The sequence below is a fragment of the Sprattus sprattus genome (assembly GCF_963457725.1).
Source record: "Sprattus sprattus genome assembly, chromosome: 4".
Taxonomy (NCBI): Eukaryota; Metazoa; Chordata; class Actinopteri; order Clupeiformes; family Clupeidae; genus Sprattus; species Sprattus sprattus.
Genome location: NC_137923.1, coordinates 45,563,023 through 45,589,468, shown reverse-complemented (window position 1 = coordinate 45,589,468; position 26,446 = coordinate 45,563,023). Strand labels below are relative to the sequence as shown.

Below are 26,446 nucleotides of genomic sequence, written 5' to 3'. Positions count from 1 at the left end.
GCTGCTAGTGCTCCCTGAACGTTTTTACAGAACACTATTCCAACCAACACATTGCATCTGGAGCACGGAAGAAAGAGGTGTCATTTGATTGCCTCCACATTGAGCCTTGATAGCTCAAATATCAACAACCTTTCGCCAGAAATCACAAACTGGGCCTTGAACCTGCAGCCTGTTAGAATGGACATTACCTTGCCATCCACATCCATTCAACACTGGTGCTCTTCTTCTCTTGGCCTCCATTATTCTTTTAATCTCTAATCAGGACTCTTATATCCCTTAACAGGGACCATATTCTTAACACCTAAATTATGTGCAGCATTGGTGAAAGGGTGGGTATTGAAAGATAAAAACTTTTCTGAAAAATAACACTTTTTTAGCTACCTCTCATGATTGACTGACATCAACCTTTACCATGTGGTGACTTACATACAGTATATGCCAGAGATGGATCTATAGCGCCTAATCTTAGCTGTGTCCTGGTTTTCCTTTATAAAGGCAACAGTTGACTTTTTGTAAACAAAGTAGATGGTTAGGCATTGTATTGTTCAAACTAAAAAGTGATTTGCATGTGACATCTTTTTGTGTGTATGGCTGAACGTGTATGTTCTGTCCATTTATTCCCACTGTGTGTGTGTGTGTGTGTGTGTGTGTGTGTGTGAGAGTGTGTGTGTGTGTGTGTGTGTGCGTGCGTGTGTGTGTGTGTGTGTGTATGTGTTTGTGTGTCTGTGTGTGTGAAGGAGGGAAAGATGGCAGACGAAGAGATACACAGAGAAAAAGAGGAACAGTGTGAGCACAGTACACGCACTTTATGGTCCTATGCAATACACTTTTATCACTGTTATCCCACTGTGAACTGTGAACTCGGTCACACACAAACACACACGCACACGCACACGCACACGCACACTAACACACACACACACACACACACACACACACACACACACACACACACACACACACACACACACACACACACACACACACACACACACACACACACACACACACACACACACACATCCATGCAAGCCTTCCAGATAGGTTAACATACTAGACATAACTCAAACACACTGAATTCCACTCGAACAAAAGACTTTAAAAGAAATCTACCCACAACCTGTACATGAAAGTTATTTGACCCCTATGTGAATCCAAAACGTTCAACAATCTTATCACAAAATCTGAGTTGGTATGACAGGGCCTGGAGGAGCCTATGGCAGTGGACTGGAAAAGAACATATACTGTAAAGTGTGTTTTTGGGGTGTTAAAATGTTTCAAGAGGAGCTATATATTGTGAACTTCAATTGTGAATTCATTGATATTGTTGTTTCTCAATCTTAGAGCCTTGGAGAGTGGTACTGAGACTGTTACTGAGATAACATTCAGTTTAGTTTCTTAGGAAACACTTCTAGCGTGACAGGAAGCTAGAAAAAGGAGCTTGCCAACCTTTGCCCGCCTGAGTTTCTTTCAGCATAAACACCTCCTCTTCCTGCCATGTATCAAAAGGAGGATCATATTTCATCTTATCTAAATTTATGATGCTAAACTGTATGAATTATTTCCTGATCATTTCTCATAAAATTGTTGTCAACAGTTTAAAGTAAATGAATGATTATATCATGATGAAACAAAGACACACATATGCACACACACACAAAACCACATAATTGTAGGTGACAACAATAAATGACAACAACTAATTACTTAACCTGAGTTAAAATGTGCTTAACTATTTCCCCTCTGCAATCAGTTACAGTGTTGAAGTCTGATTACACTTCATGTGATATCTGCTGAACTGGAATTTAAATACCCTGGTGGAGTTGGGTGCATAGGCTAAGCTATATAAGTGTAAAAATTAAAGTTTTCACTAGTGCTGTCAGTTTAACGCGTTATTAACGGCGTTAACGCAAGCCAATTTTAACGCCGTTAATTTTTTTATTGCGCGATTAACGCGTTGTAATTAAATAAAAAAAAATAAAACGCTTTTTTTTTTTGTTGCACTATAGGCTGAGTCCTTGTTTATCTGAAATGTGCATTTTATAATTTTATTTTGTACCGTCCTGTTTGGCAACGTTGTTTTTCAATAAAATAAAACATGCGATTAATAAATGTACGATTAATCGCGATTCATTTTGAGTTAACTATGACAAAAATGCGATTAATCGCGATTAAATATTTTACGTAATCGTTTGACAGCACTAGTTTTCACTAATCATGTCATACCATACACAGGGCTAAGCTCCATATATAACTCTACACGTACCACAGTGGTGTGTAATATGATGTTGCATAAAGTGAGAGAATGAGCAACAGTGAAGTAAAATAACAAGATATTTTCCTTTAAAAGAAATGTGTGTTAACTCTATCTTGAATGATTATGTTTCTGGCAACAATAGACAAAAAAGTTTGTTGTTTATTGTATACTGAGTGAACCATGAATGTAAGGAACCATAGTTTGTGGATGTTGCGGCTCTAGGGTACGTTGTGTGACTTTATAACATGATGTTTATACAACCATAGACATAAAATCATACATAGTATACATAAACAATAACATGAGCTTCATCGTATAACTGTACTTGCCATTTATTTACAAAGTTTTGAAAAATATGCATGTATATAGAACTAGTTGAAGGCAAGAATATGCTTGAACACAATACTACATTTAGAGTAAATGTTACATATAGGCCTACAAGTGTCAACATGTTTAACAGGACGCCATATACGCTATAATAATAATACGTTTAAATATAAACAGTGATGGGGTCCAAGCAGAATGTGAAAACTGCCCCAAGTAGCAAAAGGTTCAATGATTTGACCGCTTCAACAGGTGTCAGAGGCCCATTTGAATTCTGTAATGTAGGGATTAAAAGACAAAATGTATTTTGAAGATAGACCAAACTATGTCAAAGGAAAACGTCTTGTAGCTTGTTGTAACGACATCCTAAGGCTGACTTGTTTGAAATGGGATAAATAACTTCTATGTGCCATTATGAATGCGCCATTATGTTTCCATCAAGATTGGCCATTCAGACTGGGATGGATTGGCTGCTGATATTTCATTGGCCTTAGGCAGCACTGGGTTTCACATAGGAAGTATGACTCACAAATCAGAATACCTTTATCTTGAGGAATAGGTATATTACACCAATACCTTTACTCTTCCTTGAGAAACACTTCAACAAGTATTTCACTTCAGTATGGTACTCATTGCACCATCCAGCATTTGGCACAACCACACTACTGCAACATTATTTTCCGAGCAGACTGGCAAATAAGGCAATATAAAACCATAAAGTATATAAATAAGGCAATATAAAACCATAAAGTATATAACTAGGGCATTGTTCTAATGCTTCTGTGGTAGCCTTGGCAGTCTTTTATGGAGCTGTTGCTACAGACACCGCTTCCTGGAGGAGGGAAAAAAGAAGAAAAAAACAGGTGGTCCATATAAAGGCAGCCAACACTGATCCCACCTCATTTCATGCAGAACGGAAACTCTACACAGACTCTCTGAGAAGCCAACATTCACATCGCCTCATTGAAACACCTGTCAGTTCCATCAAGACCACCAACACTACTCTTCTCTCCTCACCATGAAGTCTCTGGCTCCGGCTCTCGGAGTGTTGGTCTTGCTTACAGTTGCACTGGCAGAGGTAAGTTAACATCCCTGCCTTACTACCTGGGCACTGATGCTCATACACCTCCCACAGAAGGACAGTCATGGTCTTGATATATAGCCACTTATCTTGTCTTTTGGAGTGGACATCAAGGTATTTTTTATTTAATTGTTTCATTTTAGTCAAAAGATTGTTTCATCTTCATCTTTAATTTAACTTTGTGAGAATGTGTAGATTGACTGCGCTGTGACTGCAATGCTGTTAGTAAATTATGCTGATATACTAAAATATGGGTGTGGCACAGTTACGTTGAGAAAAAAGTAACAAAAAAGTTGAACAAAATAAATGAGAGCAGCTCTAAAGCTTGTATTACAAGTTCACATCTAATGCACAATTCACAGCACTCAGTCTGATAAATTAGGTCATTACCAAATACACTTCTGTAGAAGTTTCTTTTAAATGTTAAAGAAGTTGATTAAAAAACATCACCGATTGTTATTGTGTTCATTACAGAACAACAGTACAAATGTGACCACCCCAGCGGAACCTACACACCCAGGCCATGTTTCTACTGTGTCCACAGCCACGGAGATGAACACCCACTCAGTCTCACACACCACAGGGGCCACCAATGCCACCACCAATGCCACCACGACCGCCACCACGACCACGACCACGACCACCGCCACCACACCCAGCGGAGCCCCATCAGCGCTGGGATCCCTCGCCTCCTCTCTGCTCTTCTGCTCTGTGCTCTCTCTGGCTCTGCCTCTACTGTGAGCTATTGCCCCGCTATGCCACACCAAGCCGCAGTATGCCAAGAATGATCCAGAAATGTGCCCTAACGGTCACGTCTATGAAGGATGACAAAATGCTTGAGCCTATTTCATACAAAAATAATAGTTTACTGAAAACATTACCGTATGAAATACTTTGATTTATTTTTAAAAGCCTAGGATGATAATGTGACATTTTTTTTGTGCATCAGCTGTAAATAAGAGTATTTTCACCAGACATTATTGCTAAAGATCTGATACATATGTATTTTGTATAATATAATGTTTTTTTTTCATACACTTTTCCAAACTGTAAATTCCTGCCCCATTTTAATAGGGGTTTTCAGTCTGTACAGTACCACTCAAATCTATTGAATGTTAAATGAGGTTGACCATGAATAAAATTACGCTTTTCTTACTAAGAGTGAGGAATCATGTTTATCATCCAAGTATCGATCTTGTAGGTAGAATATTCTATGATCAAGCATCATAAAATAGATTCAGCTATTAATACCACAACCACTTCATGGAGTCTACCATATCTAAGGTGCAGAGATTAACTGTATACACACTGTAAATGTCCTCAACCCCCCATGGCATTATACTGTACAAACCTTTGTGCAGTGGCACAGGAAAAAGCAATAAGGAAATCACCCACTCGGTCCTATCACAGAATGATAAAAGATAGGCACCTCTCATGCCGCTCACATAGATAACAGATTACTTCCGTCACCTCACATTGAGTCTGATTCTTTTTAAACCTTCCATCCATCATTCAATTCAAATCACCTAACAAGGAGTAGCTAGGAAAGTTGATATTAATTCTGCCAGCTTTGCCTTTCAGACTTTCTTTCATGAGGGTGAAGAAATAAAGAAGCAAACTAAAAATTCAGACAGTCTTTATTTAAGTTGAAACCTTGGAGAAACAAGTTTCTGGGTCACAAGGACAGATAAGGCATATATGATTTGCATGCCCTGCAGTGTTTTGAATTGTGATTTGGAAGTGAGCTCTTTATATACTGTTTCCTGTGTTGTTTGACTTGTCTGACAAGAGACTTTCTCTTAAAATATTATTTATTTTAAATGATTGTATTTTAAAACTTTTTCAAATTGCAATTGTTTTAAATAACTGATGTATAGTTAGCAGATTACACAGAAGGGTTCATTGTATGAAATATTTGACGGATCCATCCGTATGTCAAAATATTGCATTATGTACTCTGTAACGTAGGGCTCTTTGATAGGGTTTCTTTTTAGAAAAGTCAAAGAAATTATCGAGAATCCTTTCCCATTATTGAGAATGACGATGACAAGCAGGACTGCTAATGCTAATTTGTTAGGTTAACTAAGCTAACCTCCCTATAGGCTACCTCATGAGTGTTAAACACAATACAGTCCGGCACAAAACTGACTGTCATCAGTGTCAGGGCAAGGGCCAGGAAGCTGAATAGATACATTTGCTGTTATTGCTGCATGCAACTGGAACAAACGGCCAGAAGATCTTAGATGTGCCTGTTTATAAAATGTGCTATATAAGTTAGCTTGCCTTGTCTTGCCTTTAAGCAACATGGAGGCTGATATGCAAGTCATGGTGTGTGTGTGGGTGTGTGTGTGTATGTGTGTATGTCTGTGTGTATCCTCAAATGTGATCAATTAGGTCTTTGGAAAACTTTCACAAACACTAAAAGACATGACCTTGGATTAGTCATTTGATAATTGACAGAATGGATTATGCCTAACAGGAATTACATGAACTTCCTTGCTGGCAGTGTCATTTGGCATCCAAGCAGCGTAAAGAATAAAACTATAAACTAATTTAAGTATCATAACTCAGCAATATGCAGGAAGTTGTAAGAGTGATGAATTAAAATGACAAGCACCAGAAAATGAAACTCTAGAAGTGTAACCTTTAGAACGCACTACCCCGGCAAAAATGATGGCAACATTGACCATAAATAACAAACCCAGCCCTGTAGGAGTTAACGTCATAGTGCATTTCTCATAAAAGTAAGCTGACTTAAGGATATTCTCGTCATGTGCACTGCTATTCAGAAGTAATAATACTTTGTATTTGTTAAACATTACAAACCCTATCTCTAGCTTGAAATCCAAACCTTAATCTAAAGTGTATCTGATAACAGCTTGAATAACAAGTACTTACATCACCTTATTATTAATGAAAGGCAAGAAACAGCACTCTAAGGTTTATGTATTTTATGTTGTCAAACGAGATCTAAAAAAGCACCCAAAATGCAGAGAAATGCATTTTGGGTGCTTTTTTAGATCTCGTTTGACAACATAAAATACATAAACCTTAGAGTGCTGTTTCTGTGATAATTTACTGCAATAACTTAAAGCAGCACAATAGAGGAAACTCTAGCGAGATGCTAGCGGCTAAACTTAGCGAAACCTCTTGAAATGTGCTTACCTTGACACTATGAAAAACTAGTGAGTCAACAACTTTCCTAACACAGTCAAACATTAAGCAAGTGCAACACAAGACAAAGCAAGACGGCAAATAAGCTACTTACTAGTTTAGCAGACAGTAGTAACCGGGTGACTTTAGGCAAATTTACATAACGCAGTACTATGCCTACGGACCCTGGTATGGCAATGGCACAGAGGGGATTCTCCATATTATTCACACACTGACGATGACTTAAGGCTGAAACGCATCTGTTGAAATAAACTGGTCTTAATATTATTGAGAAAAGCTTGAGAGTGCGGTTTTTATTATACTCAAAGTTAATATTATTTTACTCGCACCCGAAAACGTATTTATATTCTTTGGAAGTAGAGCGTGCCCATCCCTACTAATTCTCCATATTAAACATCAATGTAGCTCTCCAATTTTATTTCAAGCTGTTATTTTAAGGTAAACTGCTAATCCTAACCCTAACCCTGAAGTACAATCTCTACATAATGCCACTTTAACATTTATCTGGCCCCAATACTGAAATATACGTGAAAGAAATAGCCGACATGCATGGAATACAGATATTTTATATAATTCTGAATCACTGAACCATTGTCTGTCATTCTCCAGAAGCTTCTATTCTACTCTCCACTTGCATCAACATAATTCCTGCATCCATCCAAGGATTCAAGGAATATCATTGGCTTTTAAAGCTATTCTTGTTTTATTTATCTACATTTGAGGTTCCTTTTAACCTATGCATTGAACAGACTGCTGTATTGATTACAATTGATTGAATTACTCTCTCTCTCTCTCTCTCTGTACAGTACAAAACAGAAGAGAACAATGCCAACAAAATTCAATTCATCCATCTCCCAATTCATAGACGGTGCACTTGGGGCCAAGGTTTACTACATCCATCTTGCCTATAAGGGCACTTAGTAGTGTCCCACCCAGTAAAAAAGGGTGCGGCTATCGGTCTTGTACAAATTAGCCAAGCTAGGGAGAGACGGGTTGGAGCTCTTTTGGCGTAGCCAAGTCATGATGCCCTGCACTACCCATATTTAATCACCATAACACCTGGCACATATTATATATCTCTGCATGCAATCCACCACACTGATTAACATGACCAAGTGATGCTTACTATGAGAAGAGGGAAACTAATTGAAATGCAAAATCAGAAAGCATGACTTTTGCATTTAACATCTTTTTTAAATTGAATTTCTGAAAATCTTTCAATATATCTTGGCCTTACTGTTTTGGTGAAACTGCTAACTGAGCCAGTCAACTTAAGTCGGCTTCCAGCCACACTTTTGAAGAGGTTTCTCTCGAAGGCATTGTGAAAAATGGATCCAGATCTGCGGTACTTTGTTCACAGATAATTTGAGGATGAACAAGGCTCTCTAGGCAGCGTACCCTACAACACCTTTATTCTCCATAATCCAGCCCCATGCCGATGCCAAAGAAATACTAGGATAATGAACGGCGGTTTTGTTCCAAGAGTTGGACGTGCCAGCAAAGTGTTCAGCTCATTTTTCAGACTATATTTTCTTCTACTTTTTGGCAAGTGAAGTCTATCTCTCTATCTTGCTCTTTCTCCCTCTCTCTCTTCTTTCAGTCTTTCTCTTTATCATACTCTCTCTCTCTCATTTTCTTCAGTATATCTCTCTGTCTCTATCTTACTCTCTCTCTTTTCCGTCTCTGTATCTTTATCTTACTCTCTCCCTTGCACCTCAATACACCTATCAGTACCATGGCAGCACAAAATGCCATACATCTAAACCTCCATAACATAAACCTCCTGAATTCAATTTTTGTATTCTATAATGTTTCAAGATATTGCATTACTTTTCTCTGTAGGGCAGCCATAGCCAGGTTTTTTGCATAGCTGTATAGCAGGCCAGGATCACTGTTGCGAGGAACACTGAACTGTGGCGCCATTGAATGACTACTTTTCTGTGGTCTATGTGACTTGCAAGAATTTTATGGCTGCCCACTCCCTTCCTAGGAATTCCTTTTAACTGTCCTTCTAACCCCAAAGAGATAACACAAGAAGTTTCACTTCAGCTTTCGCTGAAATGTTAAGTTTCATTTTCATTAAAATTGTACCATCTTGGGGCCCAACGCCCTAATGTTGGGACACTTATCTGAGGTGTTACTGCAAATTTGCCACGGCAGAATAATTAGTTTTACTCATTAATCATGGTTTTTTTTGTCATTTGAAAATGTTGTTTCTTCTCCAATGACCCATTCTATTTTACAATCTTTAATGAAAACAGGCAGTATGTATTCCAGGTGCTCCACACTTCTGGACATTTTCGTGACATTAAAACCAAAGTGAACAAATATTGGTTAATCTTGTCTTCCAGTCAACCATGCATCATATCTTCATACATCTTTCTCTTCATATTCACTGTAGATTTTTGTAGGTTGTATTTTAAGCAGGAATACCATACATTTTGTCCTTAAGTACTATAATATGATATATTTTGTTAAAATTGTGTACCCTGATATTTCTTTATAATGACCCTGGCAAAAAAAGCAGGACCACTGCCATTGGCAACAGGTTTTGTGCTTCTAATTCACATCTTTCATATAATTCGGCAAGTAGTCCATTCACTTAACGTGACAGAAATTCATTGTAACAGTCAGCAAGAAACAGGTTGCTATGCAACACCTGAAACTTTAAAGTTATATTTGTGTGAAGAACAAGTCATGAAACGGCAGCAAAATCATTGAAATTAAGTATTTTGTAGGAATGCCTTTTTGGCATGTTTTGGCATATAAGTCCCGACAGGACCAACAGGACAGGTCTTACATACTACATTATCCTGCTTATTATATGTTTACTTACATATAATAAGCAGGATAATGTAGTATGTAAGACCTGTCCTGTTGGTCCTGTCGGGACTTATTTTCCAATACTGACCAGCGAACTATACTGATACTATATATCATCCCTTACAGTATTTCATTACCAAAGGACATATATTGTGTGATATCTAATATTTTCTTGTGGTTTATAAGGGAAAAAATCAAGGCATATATTATACAATAATGATAGTAAATCTCTCTACATTTACATAACACAGTAGGATGACAACTGACTTCTACTTGAGAGTTTTGTTGGCTGCATTAGGAGTACCAGTCTTATGAGAAAACCCCTGGTGGGGTTAGATATTAAGCCAGATCAAGGTGGCGCCAGATATAAAGGCAAAAATTATTGAAAGCTGCCTCAGATGACACAGAAGAAGAGGGAGAGCTGGGACACACACACATCCCCTGCAGCCAAGAATACCCTTGGGATTTCAGGATTATCTGTTCTGTATCTGTGGCCTGAATCTTCACCATGAAGCTCCTGCATCTCCTTGTCTGCAGCACGGCGGTCTGGGGCCTCAAAATATTTCAGGTACTTTTTCAATAGCACATTTAGTAAAGCTTAATAGGAGAGTGCACCTGTTAAGCAGGTTCTCACTGTAACAGCATTACTTCATGTTAAAATTGTATAGGATGGTCTGTGTGCATATGTGTGTGTGATTGTGTGTGATTGTGTGTGTGTGTGTGTGTGTGTGTGTGTGTGTGTGTGTGTGTGTGTGTGTGTGTGTGTGTGTGTGTGTGTGTGTGTGTGTGTGTGTGTGTGTGCGCGTGTGCGTGTGCGTGTGCGTGTGCGTGTGCGTGTGCGTGTGCGTGTGTGTGCGTGCGTCTGTGTGCTGTTTGTTGACGAGAACATCCAACCTATTCCTGAACTAAAAAGACAAATTAGCAGTGAAGCTGATGACACAAAAAAACATTTAATACGGTTGCTGGATTTGGAAATTCATCCCTGTAAATCAATGTTCTGAGTTATTGTTGAGTAATGAGATTTATTGTGATTCTGCAACCTCTGTTCCTTTGTCGTGCACTTCTGTTTAATTATTCTGATTTAAGGTGACTGTTTGCATAAAGGTGGAGATGCCTTATGGAGTAAGAATAGTTTTCTAAATGCCCAAATATATGTCACCCAATTCACAAATTAATTTGTGATTCACAAATATATGTCACACAATTCATATGTTAATACATTTCCTGATTCACGTATAAATGTTGTGCGCTTCACAAATGACCTTTTAGACTATGATATCAACCAAATACTATTTCACCCAGCTACTTCAGAACATCTGCTAGTTCATATTAAAACACAATACTTAATCTGTACAAACTAAACAATTTCACTTAATTCAGCTGAAAGTCACACCTTCTCCTACAAGCTCTGTTTACATCGGAGACAAACCACAGAGTTTACGAAATTAGGGGGTTTATTTCAATAAATAAACAAATTGTATTGAAATCAAGGGTATTCATATAAAACAAAGCGCAAAAAATACATAGTGAGCACCAGTCTCAAAAGTGAGGTGAGTTACTCGCTTTCTCTAAAGGCAAACAACATGCCTTTTATCCATACCTTCTCAGAAAAAAACTCAGAGGACCTTTAATCTGAGGAGGATAGCGGCTGGCAGAAAAAGCCACTTTTGCACGAGCGTACAGTGAGTGGTAGGTAAAGATGTGATCAAAGGCACTTTGGAGTAGCACCTGGCCGAAGTTAATTAATTAAATGTTTGGTTAAAGTTGACCAACAGCATTGTTGAGCAAAACCTTCCAAGTGAATGCCTCAGACGAGATTACAATATAAGAAAATTACAATATTGCCGTGGGTGTGTGTGACAGTCTGGCTGTCTTTGACTTCAAAATCAGTTTTAATAGTGTCAGTTGAACATCCAAACCTCAGAGTACAAGAGATATTTAGCTTTTTTTTTATGTTAGACAATTTTTTTGTACAAACGATATTTAAAAAAAATATCAAGTTTGAAAGTCTATGGCGATTCTTCTGCTGATGTTCAAGACTAACACGATACAGACATGACAGAGATGCATTTTGAGAAACGTACCTAACAAGAACTGATAACCCACTCACTTGGAGATAATCACACAAATTACTTGTTGTGAAAAGCAGTGGTATCCTGTTTTTGAGGTGAAGTGAAGTGATTAAACTGATTTGCCTGACGTTCTACTTTCAATCAAAGCTCACGAGAAAGGTGCACGTACACAGATGATTATCTTTTTCCCATTATTTATTTACTTGAGAAAGTTTGAGAGCATTGCTATCCCTGTGCTGGGAGAAGGGAGGGGGGTGAGAGAGCTGCAAGTTTATTTCAAGAGAAGCTCTCTCTCTCTCGATGATGATGATGATGATGATGATGGAACAAGATGAGGATTAGGAAACAGCCTTTTCCTGTGTAATGTTCTATGGACCAGGGATGTGCCGGCTGAGGTCGAAGTGACCTTTGCGGTGGTGTAACCTAAGGTTACTGGTGACTGTGCATATAGATATACCAATGATACGTGATATCCCCAGATGCAGGGAAGTAACCTGATGGGAAAACACAAGAGCATCCGTGACCAGTTTTATATTCAATATTAGGCAAAGAAAAATATATTTAACACGCATTGATTGACGTATTTATGTCAAACCAACTGTGATGTTTTCATACAAGCATTGGTTTATGTCACATGCTATACATGTCCACCGTTTCAGCTTGAGTTGTGGCAGATTTGTAAAAGATCTTGAGAACATCAGTGAGACAGTTATATTTCCTGGAGGAAGCCATTGTTGACTGGATGTGACCTGGGTAACTTTACCTATTGCTATCAAAAATGGTGGCATGAGAAAGGCAAATGGGGTAAACTGACAGAAAGGCAGGACAGGAAATACATTTGTGAATTGCATGACATTTATTTGTGAATTTAGAAACTATTCCAACTCCATAATGTCACCTTGGTGGTTCAGGAGATGCAAGTCACAATGCATTGAGAAATTGCTTTGATTTAATACAATTCTAAGACAGATCATTTGTTACTTTGAATTAAAGGCATTACCAACAACCACAATGGGAAGTACCACAGATGCATCAGAGTCAACCCAGGACAATGCCATGAATACAGCTACAATCATTGTGGTCACCAGTGCTGCACAGAAAACAACAACCATACAAAAAGCTACAGCTACACCTACAACAGCAAATACAATGACAGTCAGCACAGCTACAACCACAGCAAAGACAACCATCACAAATGCAACTGGTGCACCTACAACAAACATCACCTTGGCAAACACAACAGATAGGCCTCCAGCAAATACATCAATGGCAGATAACAGAGCTACGTTCCTGACAACCATGGGAGTCACCACAACTACACAGAAAACAACCACAGCAGATACTCCAGCTGTACCTGCAATGGGTAGTACAATGGTAACCACAGGGGAAACTGAAAAAAATGCCACAGGCAAGACTAAGAACACTACACATACAGGACAGACAACCTTGGCAAACACCACAGGTACAACTTTGGAATCCATTATAGATACCACAACTTCACCGAAAGGAAGAACCACCTCTGCACCTGTACCTACAACAACAACAACAATTAAAATCACCACAGCTGCAGCACAGACAGCCGTGGCAAATACAGCTGAAATAGCTACAAAAGTCAGGGCAGTCACCAGTGCTGCACAGAAAACAACAACCATACAAAACACTACAGCTATACCTACAACAGCAAATACAATGACATTCACCACAGCTACAACCACAGAAAAGACAACCATCACAAATGCAACAGGTGCACCTACAACAAACATCACCTTGGCAAACACAACAGATAGGCCTCCAGCAAAGACATCCATGGCAGATAACAGAGCTACGTTCCTGACAACCATGGGATTCACCACAGCAGATACTCCAGCTGTACCTACAATGGCTAGTACAATGGTAACCACAGGGGACACTGAAAAAAACGCCACAGAAAAGACAACCATCACGAATGCATTAGGTGCACCTACAACAAACACCACAGATAGGCCTCCAGCAAATGCGTCCATGGTAGATAACAGAGCTACGTTCCTGGCAACCATGGGAATTCCCACAACTGCACAGAAAAGAAAAACAGCCTATGCAGATGTACCTACAACAACAACAACAACAACAACAATTAAAATCACCACAGCTGCAGCCATGATAAAAAACATACCTGTACTGAAAACAACAGCACTGGGAAACACCTCAGCTACTACAAAGACAATCAGTGAGAAAACCACAGCACAGACTACCACATCAACAACCATGAATACATCCACAACAACAAGATCTACCAACCCAACAGCTTCCACTGGGAGCACCTCTGGTATCAGCACTAGCTTGGTGATCTGCATGCTGCCCATGTTGCCACTCATGTTGTGGTAGACACTGCCCCCATTTGGTCTTACAATGACATCCAGCACTCGAAAATCAAGATCTGTTTAAGGAAATCTGGACTGTTGTTGGCCAGTGAACAATGAGATTATTAGGAGTCTACTGCAGTGGTTCTATGACTTATGTTGACATAATGTTAATATGTCTTTAAATATGTTCAAACTTACAGCATTTTTACAGCTTGCTCTAAAAAGTGACTTGAGGAGTGAAACAATGTAGTATTCAGTCGTAGTTTATTAATCAGTGTGTAGAAACTTTATTACAGTAGTATGTATATAATTTCCTCTATCTTCATCTTGATATATGAGTTATCCTCAGAGACAAACAGTGACATGACATCTTCGTGACGTGATGTCTCCGCGGTGTCCTCTACATTATCAGCTAATCTTCTGCTCGACACAGAGCCAAAAGAGCATTTTGAAAATCCCCTTTGAATTGACACTGCAAAAAGAAACAGTAACATATCTGCTTTAATACAGACAAATCTTATAAAGACTTCTATTTGCATATCAATCTACATTGTGATGTTTATAATTTAAGAGTTCTATCTATAATTGTAGTGTTACACATAAGTGCATTGTATTATTTGATCATTGTGGTATTGTACTTCAGTCTGATTTGAGATTACTGCTCTGTGGTGAAATACTGATTGTTTTACTTTTAAAAGATAGATTGTTATTGTAATTGTGTGTTGTATATAGGAGTGTTATTGAGTTTTTCTGTGGAAAGTGGATTTCTTTAGAAAATGTATGCAACTGATGATTAATATGATTGTGTATTTTTATATTAACAGAGCACAAAAAGTAAGGAAATGTGTGTTTGGTATATTGTTTCTTTATTGTAGTAATGCTTCTTTGCAATAAATCTTATACCATTGGAAAGCCTGTTTATTTACCTTTAGATGGTGCCACTGTAGTAAGAAAATTGCATTTGGGGGATGAGCAGCAGAGTTGAGTATGTGGGTTGTGCCCATGAAAAATTTGCCAAATCTTCTCTGCCAATTTTTCATATATATTTATTAAGAGGCCATGATCTCCCCTTGTACCTTGAGTCCTGACAGGGGTTAAAGTTAATGTTGCTGACTCTTTTCAATGACTCGATTGTTCAATCATTCCGCTATTCAAACTGTTTTATTCCCAAGCGGCCCAAACCTTGATAACATGAATATTATCACTTTTTTATGAGTCGTGCCTTGCATTGAAGGGTCTGTTAGATGATCTGTTCACTTTGATGTTCACTCTGAGTTTGTGCAGGCCAACTTGCACAGCGTAAACTGGGCACACAATAAGAATTTATCGAAAGATCTTTAAATTTAAGTCACTGAAGAATAATTAAATAATAATATTTATGATGTTACTGGACTGTTTTCCACATTTGGATTTAGAATGATATTGAGGTACTATCATAACCTGGAAAGTGTGGGTTAGGACAACTATGTCGCTTTGTCATCCACTGCAAACAATCACCTCACATGGCTAGATAAATTCTCTCTCACTTCCTTTCTACTTATTAGCACACAAGGTCCCTTTAGGTTAAAAACCAGACAGAATTAACACAAGACTGACCCTATGAGATACTTTGTGTGTGTGTGTGTGTGTGTGTGTGTGTGTGTGTGTGTGTGTGTGTGTGTGTGGTACCTGTAAAGCGGAGTAAAGAGAGGTGCCTGTCTCTCTGAGGTATGCTACCCTGACTATCAGCAGATCCTCCTCACAGTGTGACACCAGCACACCCTGCACCACACCTCCCTTAGGGAATATACACATATACACACAATCATGTTACACATAACGCAAGCTTAAGAAGCTAGGGAGAAGAATGGAGGTTTGGGATAAGGCGTGCAGTACCTTCATGCTTTGCAGTCGTTTAGCCAGGTAAGTAGCTGGATTTTGTATGCAATGCACTGCAGAACAACAACCATAATAATTATAGTAATAAACACATGCACACTTAATCACTTAATCTCTCTCTCTCTCTCCCTCTCTCTCTCCTCCCCTCTCTTTCTCTCTTCCACTCTCTCTCTCTAACTCACTCACCAAGGGTTGTCAAGCCAAGCTTCAGGTCTCCAGACATGAACCCTCCAAAACGTTTTTCCAAAGCCTCGTCCACTGGGTGCCCAATAGCTCCTTCCAGTCTGGTGAGTACTAAGTACCATTCACATCGGAGTTGAGTGATTTCAGTGACACTTTATTGACATTGAAGCTCCAGCACACTCACCATTTAAATTTCACAGAAACAGTGGAATTTGATCGAGATTTCATCTAGGAAGGAAATCTAAAGTTCAACAAAGGTTTTAAATCTTGCCACGTTGTAGGAGCCATTCCTTGCACCATCACTGCACCACTAATCTACCTAACACAGTATTATGCCAATTTATTTCCACTGTTAAACTAAAAAAATTGTTGAAACCACAGACATACAAAAGAATTAGTATGCGTGTGCACTGTGCCAAGCAATACCTTTCCTAAGATGGTCTGGGCATTTGGTCGTAAGGAGGGTGATCCAAGGTGCAGCATCTGCCTTCTCACCCTTCAGTTCTTCAGAAAGACACTATAGTTGTGCACAGACATTCGTATACCATAAAAATAAAAATAGAAAAAGTTTAGAGTGTTCCAAAGCATCATGTCTTTCATTATTCTCTTATTATCTTGTGGTTTCCTAATGTTTCGGTAAAAATATTTTGCCATTATGTCCTGTTAAAGGCTCTGTAGTGTTGTGGTCTCAGTCTACACATTTACTTCTGATTCCATACTTACATTACACAATAATCAATTTAATGATACAATAAAAACCATAGAACTTTCTCACATTGACATCCTGGTCAACCGTTCCTGTTCCATTCTCTTTCTGCAAGGAACAACACAAAAATAGCCAAAGCTTAGCTCAGGTGCTCTGTAGAATAACAACATGGCAAACCGCTAACCACTCCAAAGTTGTGAAATTTCTCTTATGAGTCCCTATCACCAAGGTCTATACCTTGTGTGGTTGAAGTAGGTTTTGAAAAGTATCTTTTTGCAAACATTGTCTGGACAACAAACTGAGGTTACCTTGATTATTGCGAGCAGTAGCTTGGTAAATTCTCCACTGGTTTCACCTTCCAAATCTTTCTCCAGATCTTTCTGGTACACTGTGAAGAAACAATGACATGTGTGTTCAGTGACCAGGCCAGTCTGACCAGATGTAAGACTGTAGTATGATGTGAAAAGTAAGGAAGCCACAGATAAGTCTAAATCATTTCTGTCAAATATTAATCACTCAAAATTGTAGCTTAATATATGTATTTAATGAAAGAAAACTTCTTCAAAAAGTCTTTATTTGCTTTACATTGAACTTTGGGAGCTTATAGTTGTCTAATTGGGATGATAGCTGAGAAACCAATACCTATACTTCTACAAAGACCTCTTGATGAAATGGTTGTAAGCATAACTTTAAGAGTCCCTATGAAGAGGTGTTACTTAACAAATAAGATCAAAACCTTTTTTTTCTATGTGTTGACTAGTTCATGCAAAGCCTCTCTTAAGCAGGGCTACTTACTTCTGTTATAGGCTGAAGTGATGTCTTTCAGCTGTGGTGGTGTTCTTGTGCACAATACCTCTAATAAGGTCTCTTCATCTGTGCCCAATCCCTGAGGACACACACACACACACACACAGACACACACACACACACACACACACACACACACACACACACACACACACACACACACACACACACACACACACGTAAGTGACTGACCAAACCCACTCATGCCCACATGTACATCTCTGCTAAGAGCACAAAGGCCTTGTTTTACTGTGTCACTATCTAATCAATTTGCAGTACAGCCAGATGGGAAGTTCAAGTTCAAGTTCAAGTATTTATTTGTCATATACACAGAAAAACAGAGTCAGACTGGGCATTGAAATTCTTGGGACAAGACACCGTACAACAACCTACCATAGCATAACATAAAATAACATAACATAACATATAAGTACTCTGAACATAAATTCCACATTTTAATAAATATACAAAATAAATATAAATATACAATACCATCTGCTAAACATATAATACACATATAGTAACCTAAACTAACCTAATATACCTATACTAACCTAAAGACAAATCAAATGTGTATCAAACTCTATCACTGTCCATTTAAAAGCCTGATGGCCCTGGGAAAGAAACTGCTCTCCAATCTACGGGTGCGAGATCGAATACTTCGGTAACGCCTACCAGATGGCAAAGGGGAAAAAAGTTTATAGGATGGATGGTAGCAGTCTTTAAGGATCCTGCCAGCTTTCCTGATGCATTGTGTATGGAAGATATCCTGCAGGGCTGGGAGCTCCCTGCCTATGATAAACTCTGCAGGAAGGTGGAGAGACACGACTGTGACTGGCACTAGATCCCCCACTGAGCTGCTATCTACGTCTCTCATACACGTGAGAAATCCTAACTATGTCAAACATGTGTTTGATTAATAACATACCTCAGTCACCCACGAGACAAGGAAAATTAGATAACATGACACCATCAGTGGTGCTATTAAAGGCATAGTAAACAGTATTCCTGTAGAGCTTGCATTTCTGAACATCTCACTTTCATGGCCTGGTGCAGACGCTGTGCATCAAACTGATCTGGGGTCAGCAGAAGATCAAGCATCAGTGACTCCAGGTCCCCAGACAGGGCCTTCTTCAAGTCTGCTGTCAGCTCCTGGCACACACGAGCACATACATGCACGTACACAAATACGCACAATCACACACATAAAAACACACACACGCAAACCCACGCACACAAGCACATACTCGCACACACACACACATACGCACACGCACATACACACACACATATGCACACCCACACACACACACACACACACACACACACACACACACACACACACACACACACACACACACACACACACACACACACACACACACACACACATACACACACACTCAAACAGAGAGATAGAGAGAGAGTGAGTAATAATAGGGCCTGCTGTAGTGTAGAGATGAAAAGATATATTTTTAGCTTTACCTTGCTTGTGGTTGAGAGGTAGTCTTTGACCAGGCTCTGTCTTTGGGCATTGTCTCTGTTTGTCATGATTCTCACCAGGGTCTTCACATCTGTCAGTATTTCCCCAGATTACCATCCAAATCAAACACTCAACTCAAGTTTGACATTACAAAACATACGTATTCAATTCAAAAAAGAAGAAAAACACTTTGAAGAGACTATGGCCAGGAACTGAGTGAAAAGTAGCACCTTTCTGCTGACAGGCACTCTCGATGACTGCAATGTCTTTCTCTGGACGGAAGTTGGGGAAGGGCCTCACGGAGCCCAGGGTTCCCCAACACATGTCCTATGGGTAGGGGGAGAGGGGGTATAAGGCTCATTGGTCAATTCCACTCTGTTCTCATTCAAATGTCATAATGTATTCACACACATGCCCTCTAGTCTGTTGTATTCTTTTTGCAGAAAATTACATTGATGAGTTACATTAACAACAAAGGCCATTCCATTGACTATACTAAGCAAAGACAGAATTACAATATACAGAGCATTACCGTGCTCATTTCTGTCTCCATTGTGTAGTCCTTCATCTGCTGGTGACTGGAGATACACAAGGAAACAGGTGTGTTAAAGAAATTACTACAATACTCATACAGCCTCACACCATTCAACAATGACCACATCTGAGCCAGAACATAATTCTAAACTGCAGACCACTTCAAATATTATTCACATTAAACAAAAGGGTTGATATGTCTTTTTGGATCCAAATCACACAAAGTAAGGACTATCTTCAAGCAGAAGTATAGAAGTAGATTCTCTAAATGAAATATCCTCATCCTGCCAACAAGTGACAGCCCTTTTGACAGTTTTCACGATAAAAGCCATAAATATGATCAAATCGATGGAACGAGTGTGGTGATATACCAGTGCTGGAGAGAGAGGAGGCTGTGTCTGAACTGAGGGAAGACAGTGTTTGTTTCTCATCTTATGTGGCTCCCCCCACCCCTCTCTCCCTCTCTTCCTCTTTCTCTCTCTCTTGCTCTCTCTCTATCACTCTCTTTCACTCTCAGTTCAACTCAAATAGGCTTTATTTGCAGTATTACTACATATACAATGTATCGCTCTCATTCTTTCTCTCTGACTCCCACTCATTCACTCACCTTCTTTTTCCCTCTCTGACTCAGTTGTTTTCTGTCACACTTTCTTTGCTTCCTTGTCTCTCCCTCTGTGTCTTTATGTTACGGAGCCCCTAAAGGGACATAAAAAAAATAATAAAAATAAAACGTTTGAGGTGCGCACCTGAAAGTTTTGCGTGCGCACCAGAAAGTTTCAGGTGAGCACGCAAAACTTTTCTGGTGCGCACCTGAAACTTTCAGGTGAGCACGCGAAACTTTCAGGTGAGCACGTGAAACGTGCAGGTGCGCACCTGAAACTTCCATAGACACAGGAGCTGAATCTGCGTGCGACTACCTCGGGCAATATGGCAGAGGAAGATGACTTGTCCTCTTTCCTGAAAGGCCGAAATATACCAAATAGTCTAATAAACCAATTGAAAGACGATAAGGTAAATATAAATGTACATTTTAGATATGAATATAGATGTAACAGAGGGCCGACTTTAGGTTAGTCATATTGCTTGCCTCCAAACCAGCACGCAGCACTGCCGCGAACTGTGTACATTTTCTCAGTTGGTGAAGAAAGTTCTGGAGAGAGCTGCCGTGAAGTGACTGTGTTTAATTGTTTATTAGAGTCCAAGCGTGTTTGATGTGTATTTCCAACCTTGTGTGCGTTCAGTAACAAGTGAGTACCTGTGTTACGTTTGTGTAGTGTTTTGAAGTAATTCAGAAACTTTGTATAAGCGTGAGGCACGCGATTCGCATGGGCTTTTTTACCGCGATTGAAATGATCATGGGTTAATTGTGGACCTAGCCACTTAGAGATGTTAGGGTACATTTCCTTCTGAATGTGAATGTAAAGTAGTGCCTTTATTATCACTGTATATACCTACGTGAAAGGTGTACCGAATATGCTTTACTCACTTGCCAAATATGCAACAGTAGTGCTAATATTAATGTGCATTGTATTGATATGCTATGTTCAGCTAAGTTCCTATTGTAACATGCTGCAGGTCATGTGCTCATGTTCATGTGGTAGCTCCTGTTAATTGTACAGGTGCATCTCAATAAATTAGAATATCATCAAAAAGTTGATTTATTTCAGTAATTCTATTCAAAAAGTAAAACTCATATATTATGCAGATTCATTTCACACAGACTGATATATTTCAAGTGTTTATTTCTTTTAATTTTGATGATTATAACTGACAGCTAATGAAAACCCCAAATTCAGTATCTCAGAAAATTAGAATATTACCTAAGAGACCAATCGAGATTTTTAACACAGAAATGTTGGACTACTGAAAAGTGTGAAGATGTACACTTGGTCGGGGCTCCTTTTACATGAATTTGTGCAGCAATGCAGCTTGGCTTGGAGGGGATCAGTCTCTGGCACTGCTGAGGTGTTATGGAAGCCCAAGTTGCACTGATAGTGGCCTTCAGATCTTTTGCATTGTTGAGTCTGGGGTTGTTGTACCATTTGTCTGAAGCAAGCTGTTTATACACATGCCCTGTCAGCACCGTGGACAGCTCTGGACCTGACGTCTGGTGAAAAGGACCAGCAGACCGGTGCGCTTCCATGCACAAAAAGTTAAAGCCATTTTTGCTTCTATTATGAATGATTATTGTAGGACACCACATGGATGACAGTAATTAAGACTAGTGGACACAAAGAGACATATGAGTCCTGTACAGTATTCACACCCATTCAGTGTCTGCTACTTGGAGAATGTTTAAAAAAATGTGGGCCACCATTGAAGATTAAGGTTTACCAACATTATGATCTTACCTGATACATAGGGTTACATGACTGTATGATGGTTGTTTATCAGAATCAGAATCAGAATCATGTTTATTGGCCAAGTACATTTTCATATACAAGGAATTTGTTGTGGTGTTTAGTTGCTCTCAATGTACTTTAACTGAAAATGTGCAATATATCACAACAGTTTAGGATCAAATAAATAAATATAATGTAATATAAATATAATAATAAATATAATACATTTTCAAGTGTTCATTAAGGTGACGACAAGGGGAAAAAAACTGTTCCTGTGTCTGGTGGTTTTGGTGTGCAGGGATCTGTAGCGCCTGCCAGAGGGGAGGAGCTGAAACAGATTATGTCCAGGGTGTGAGGGGTCTGCAATAATTTTCCCTGCCCGTTTCCTGGCTCTGGTGGTGTACAGGTCCTGGATGGTGGGCAGGTCGGCACCAATGATGATTTCTGCTGATCTGACTGTCCGTTGTAGTCTATTCCTGTCCAGTTTAGTGGCCGATCCAAACCAGACAGTGATAGATGAGCAGAGAACAGACTCAATGACTTCAGTGTAAAACTGGATCAGCAGCTCCTGAGGCAGGTTTATGCCTGATGTGTTGTCATGTGATTGTGTTAACATTCTTGTGCATATTGTTCTCCTCTTTTTTATATAGTGTCTAATGTAACGTGTATAATGATCTAGATATTTTTTTATTATTATTTCTTTAATACTATTTATTTACCTACACTTTTACATGTCACATGATAAATCAGGTGACCCATCATGTGGGTATAACTTGAGGTTGTACTTTCACCTATCTCAAGTCTAAAGAAGGGTCTTCGACCTGAAACGTTATTCGCTGATATAAAACATTATTGCTCTGGAGCTGTGGCTGGTGTGCAGACTTTTCCTTTTTCTCATGTTTTCACTCTTTAGTCTGGAGACATTGAGAATTTGGGATGTGCGTGCTTTTTGTTGTTTCTTACCTGAATGATACCCATGAAGCTTAACTGAATAAGACTTCTGTCCGAATATGTACCACCGAACAAACCACAGTCCTTCAGGTCAGTAAAGAGAGCGATGAAGAATTCCCTTGATTCCCTTCTGAGGAAGCCCCACCAACTCTCTATGCGCTGATTAGCTGTGCTTGCCCCTTCGATGTAGCTGTCAATGCCAGAGGTGTCGTGAATGTTGCGAAGGAGAAAACGTTGAAAGTCTCTGACTTTAACATTCTCTGTTCCACGGTCACCTCTTACAATCCTTGGACAGCCACCGAATTTCAGTACTGCCACCATGTAGTAGCCTCCAATGATTTTTGGGTCACTGCTAGTAGAGAATGCATTCATCCAGATAATCTTTCGAGAAAAGCCATCAATACAGCCGTTAATACAGATACCGAATGGTTTCAGTTTATCATAGGAGTCGAAGTGCCAAATATAATTGAGCCCTTTTGCAAAATAGTTACGGCGATGGAGCCGTCTTCTTCTTCTAAGTTCCACACCCCTTGGGTCAAGTTCTTTTAGAATTAAACGAACCTCTTCTTTCTTGACGCGTAATCCACTCTCCTTGCATTTTGTGTACATCAACCTATATCCACAGAGCTGGCCAGATGTTTGCAGCCATTCTTCAATGAAACTGACAACATGATCCAAAGCAGTGTATCCCCTGCGCCGAAACAGACTACATGACCTCAAAATTCTTTTTAAGTGTCTTTCAGACACAACATAACCATGACGAGTTGCAAGCAAAGTATCTATGTCTTTATAATGCAGTCCCAGGTCAAAATATAAACGAGTTATGTCCTGTACTGACATTTTCATATGGGAATGCACACAAGAAAACGTTCTGGTGCGCACCTGAAAGTTTCAAGTGAGCACCTGAAAGTTTCAGGTGCGCACCAGCAAACTTTTAGGCGCGCACCTAAAAGTTTTGTGTGCTCACCTGAAAGTTTCAGGTGCGAACGCGAAACTTTCAGGTGCGCACCCGAACCTTTTTTTTTTTTTTTTTTTCATGTCCCTTTAGGGGCTCCGTATTATGTCCCTTTCAGACTGTTGTATTTGATTACTAATTCAATGTACTACCAACACCTGAAACATTCACATTTGGTCTCTTCTGATTGGTCCACTGTGGTCCACTGTAGTGGCACTAACTGCAACACATCCATCAGTTCTTCTGTTCAGTTCATCATCAGCGTACAATCATGTCTTTCCTTCATGTTGTAAACTCAGAAAAATGTTGGTGGTGGTAATTAAATAAAATCACTACAATAGATTCAACATGGCTGTTATTGGCGGTTCATCCATCATAGGCACCATCAAGATGAGAGGTCTGATTTAAGCTCACCACACTGCATATCTGCTGCCTCCTCAACCAAAGCACAACATATGACATATACAGTGCCCAGGGTAGAGTCTAATACATACAGATGTATACAATGATATACAAAAACATACACCTACCCACCCACCTATGCCTACCCACAACAAGCTGGATGTAACACATTTGTAAAAGTAGAGTTTTTTTTCTTTACAAGCCGAGAATATAGTACTGTATTACTTACTGTAGAGCCGTCTGTTGAGTCTGTTTTACAATCAGAATTCACCCATCCATCCCCCTCCCTAAAGACGACAAAAGACCGTTGAGCTGTGTTAGTTTTTCCTCACTGAATCACACAGTGCAAAACCTTGCTCAAGGTCCCCAAACTCCCTTTTAAAAACTGGAATAACAGGAACAATAGAACATGCTGTCCTCCCCCCCCCCAGTGCAACAGGAATCCAACACCACTGATTAGGTCAAATATCCATTCAGTGTCTCTCACTCTACAGAATACTGGAAACTAAATACAGGAGAGACGCCGCATACCTATGTATAGAAGGGCAGTAAAATGTTATTTCATGCATTGATTTGTTTTGAAATTGAAACAAAATCTAGTTGCTATTTATTTCATAGTATTACAGTACAGTTCACAAAGTTACAGCATTCAGTGCTTACACTAAATAAGGGCAGTTGGGGAGTCACCTGTTTGAGTCGTAATGGCATGGTTGTTGTAACTCAGCACAAACTGCTCTGAGGTTTATGGAAAATCAAAGACTAAATATGAGCAGTGAGGGCAATTGTGGTTAATGTCAACAAACCAAATGCCATGCAAGTGCCACCCTTTCAATCACTCCATTTTCTCTCTCCTTTATTCTCCTCACTCCTGCTCTTCACCCTGATGACTTGTTTTTCACTCTTTCCTTTTTTTCTTTCTATTACTCTGTCCATCACGTCCCACTCTTTTTCTCTGTTTTCAGTCAGCTTTATCTGACTTTCAAAGTCCTCAATCAACCCTTGCATCTTTTTTCCCTCTGTCTTCCATATCTATGTTTTCCATTCTTACCATTTCCTACCTGATGGAGATTATTTCCAAACACTGTTAATGACTTCAGCATATAATAATCAAGTGCCTTGTATTATTAATTACTTTATATGAATCATGTGCTTATGAAAGCAGGAACATGGCTTTTCTGTATTTCTGCATGTGTGTTACTTGGATATTAGGTGCCATTTAGTCTGCATATGTACAAGAGCATGTTTAGACCAGAGGAGATAAGATGCAAACTGTGCTTCCTCCGACCTTGTGCAAAACTGCCTTCCTTGCAAGACAGGGAGCCTCAGACGTGAGAAATCCACCACGTGGTTATCCCTGCTAAAGGCTAAACTTCTGACTTTATAAACCTTGTGCGATGGGTTTATCATTGCTTCACTTTCAGCCTTGTGCTGGGAGGGGAGCCCGATTGCAATTGTTGTTGTTGTTTGTCTAATAAATGTACTTACATGCTGCTCCGGAGTCTGAGTTAACTAGGGTGTATTTTCACCTAACACTCCCTGCTTCCGGTCCTTTATCTTTCCTACTTTCACTCATTCTCTCTCTCTCTCTAGAAGCTCCCTCCACTCTTTCTATCTTCAAACTTTATCTTTCTATTTATCTATCCATCTGTCTATCTATCTATCTATCTATCTATCTATCTATCTATCTATCTATCTATCTATCTATCTATCTATCCATCCCATCTTTCCTCTTAACTCTTAATCCCTCTATACTGTATCATCTCTCCTTTTTTGTAACTCAAATATATGAGGCCAATCACTTCACTCCCTCTCTCTCTCTTTCTCATCTTTCTCAGACCTTCTCCGCATCTCTGTTTATAACTCTGTTTTATCTCCTTCTTTTCAGCTTCACTGGCTTCATGCTTTATTTCATCCATTCGATTTTTCTCTGTCTTTTTACCCAAAGTATAAAGCCAAGCATTTCACTCCCCCTCTCTCTACCTCACTCTCAAAACCTACTTTAATTCTTTAGCATTAGGATCCCCCTGATATTAGTTGATCATTTGTATATTTGCTTTCTGTTAGAGGTGTTTCTGTTCTTATGGTGTGTATATAGATGCTTAGTTGTGTGTTGCTTCTGTTTTTCTATTTGC

At 39.3% G+C, this 26,446-nt stretch overlaps 2 protein-coding genes across 2 annotated transcripts in view; one reads left to right on the top strand and one right to left on the bottom strand.

Moving 5' to 3' along the window:
* The window catches only part of LOC308364295 (prolyl endopeptidase), a 202,513-nt gene that overhangs the window by 45,012 nt on the left and 131,055 nt on the right, over nucleotides 1-26,446 (top strand). The window lies entirely within an intron of this gene.
* Nucleotides 14,486-19,698, bottom strand: anxa14 (annexin A14; the record flags this gene model as incomplete). The annotated part of the gene is made up of 12 exons (XM_080837796.1): nucleotides 14,486-14,545; nucleotides 15,742-15,849; nucleotides 15,949-16,004; nucleotides 16,138-16,245; nucleotides 16,561-16,651; nucleotides 16,910-16,948; nucleotides 17,149-17,228; nucleotides 17,636-17,726; nucleotides 18,686-18,799; nucleotides 19,133-19,221; nucleotides 19,361-19,457; nucleotides 19,663-19,698. 12 exons carry the CDS (start codon nucleotides 19,696-19,698, stop codon nucleotides 14,486-14,488), a joined length of 969 nt encoding a protein of 322 aa, XP_080693922.1.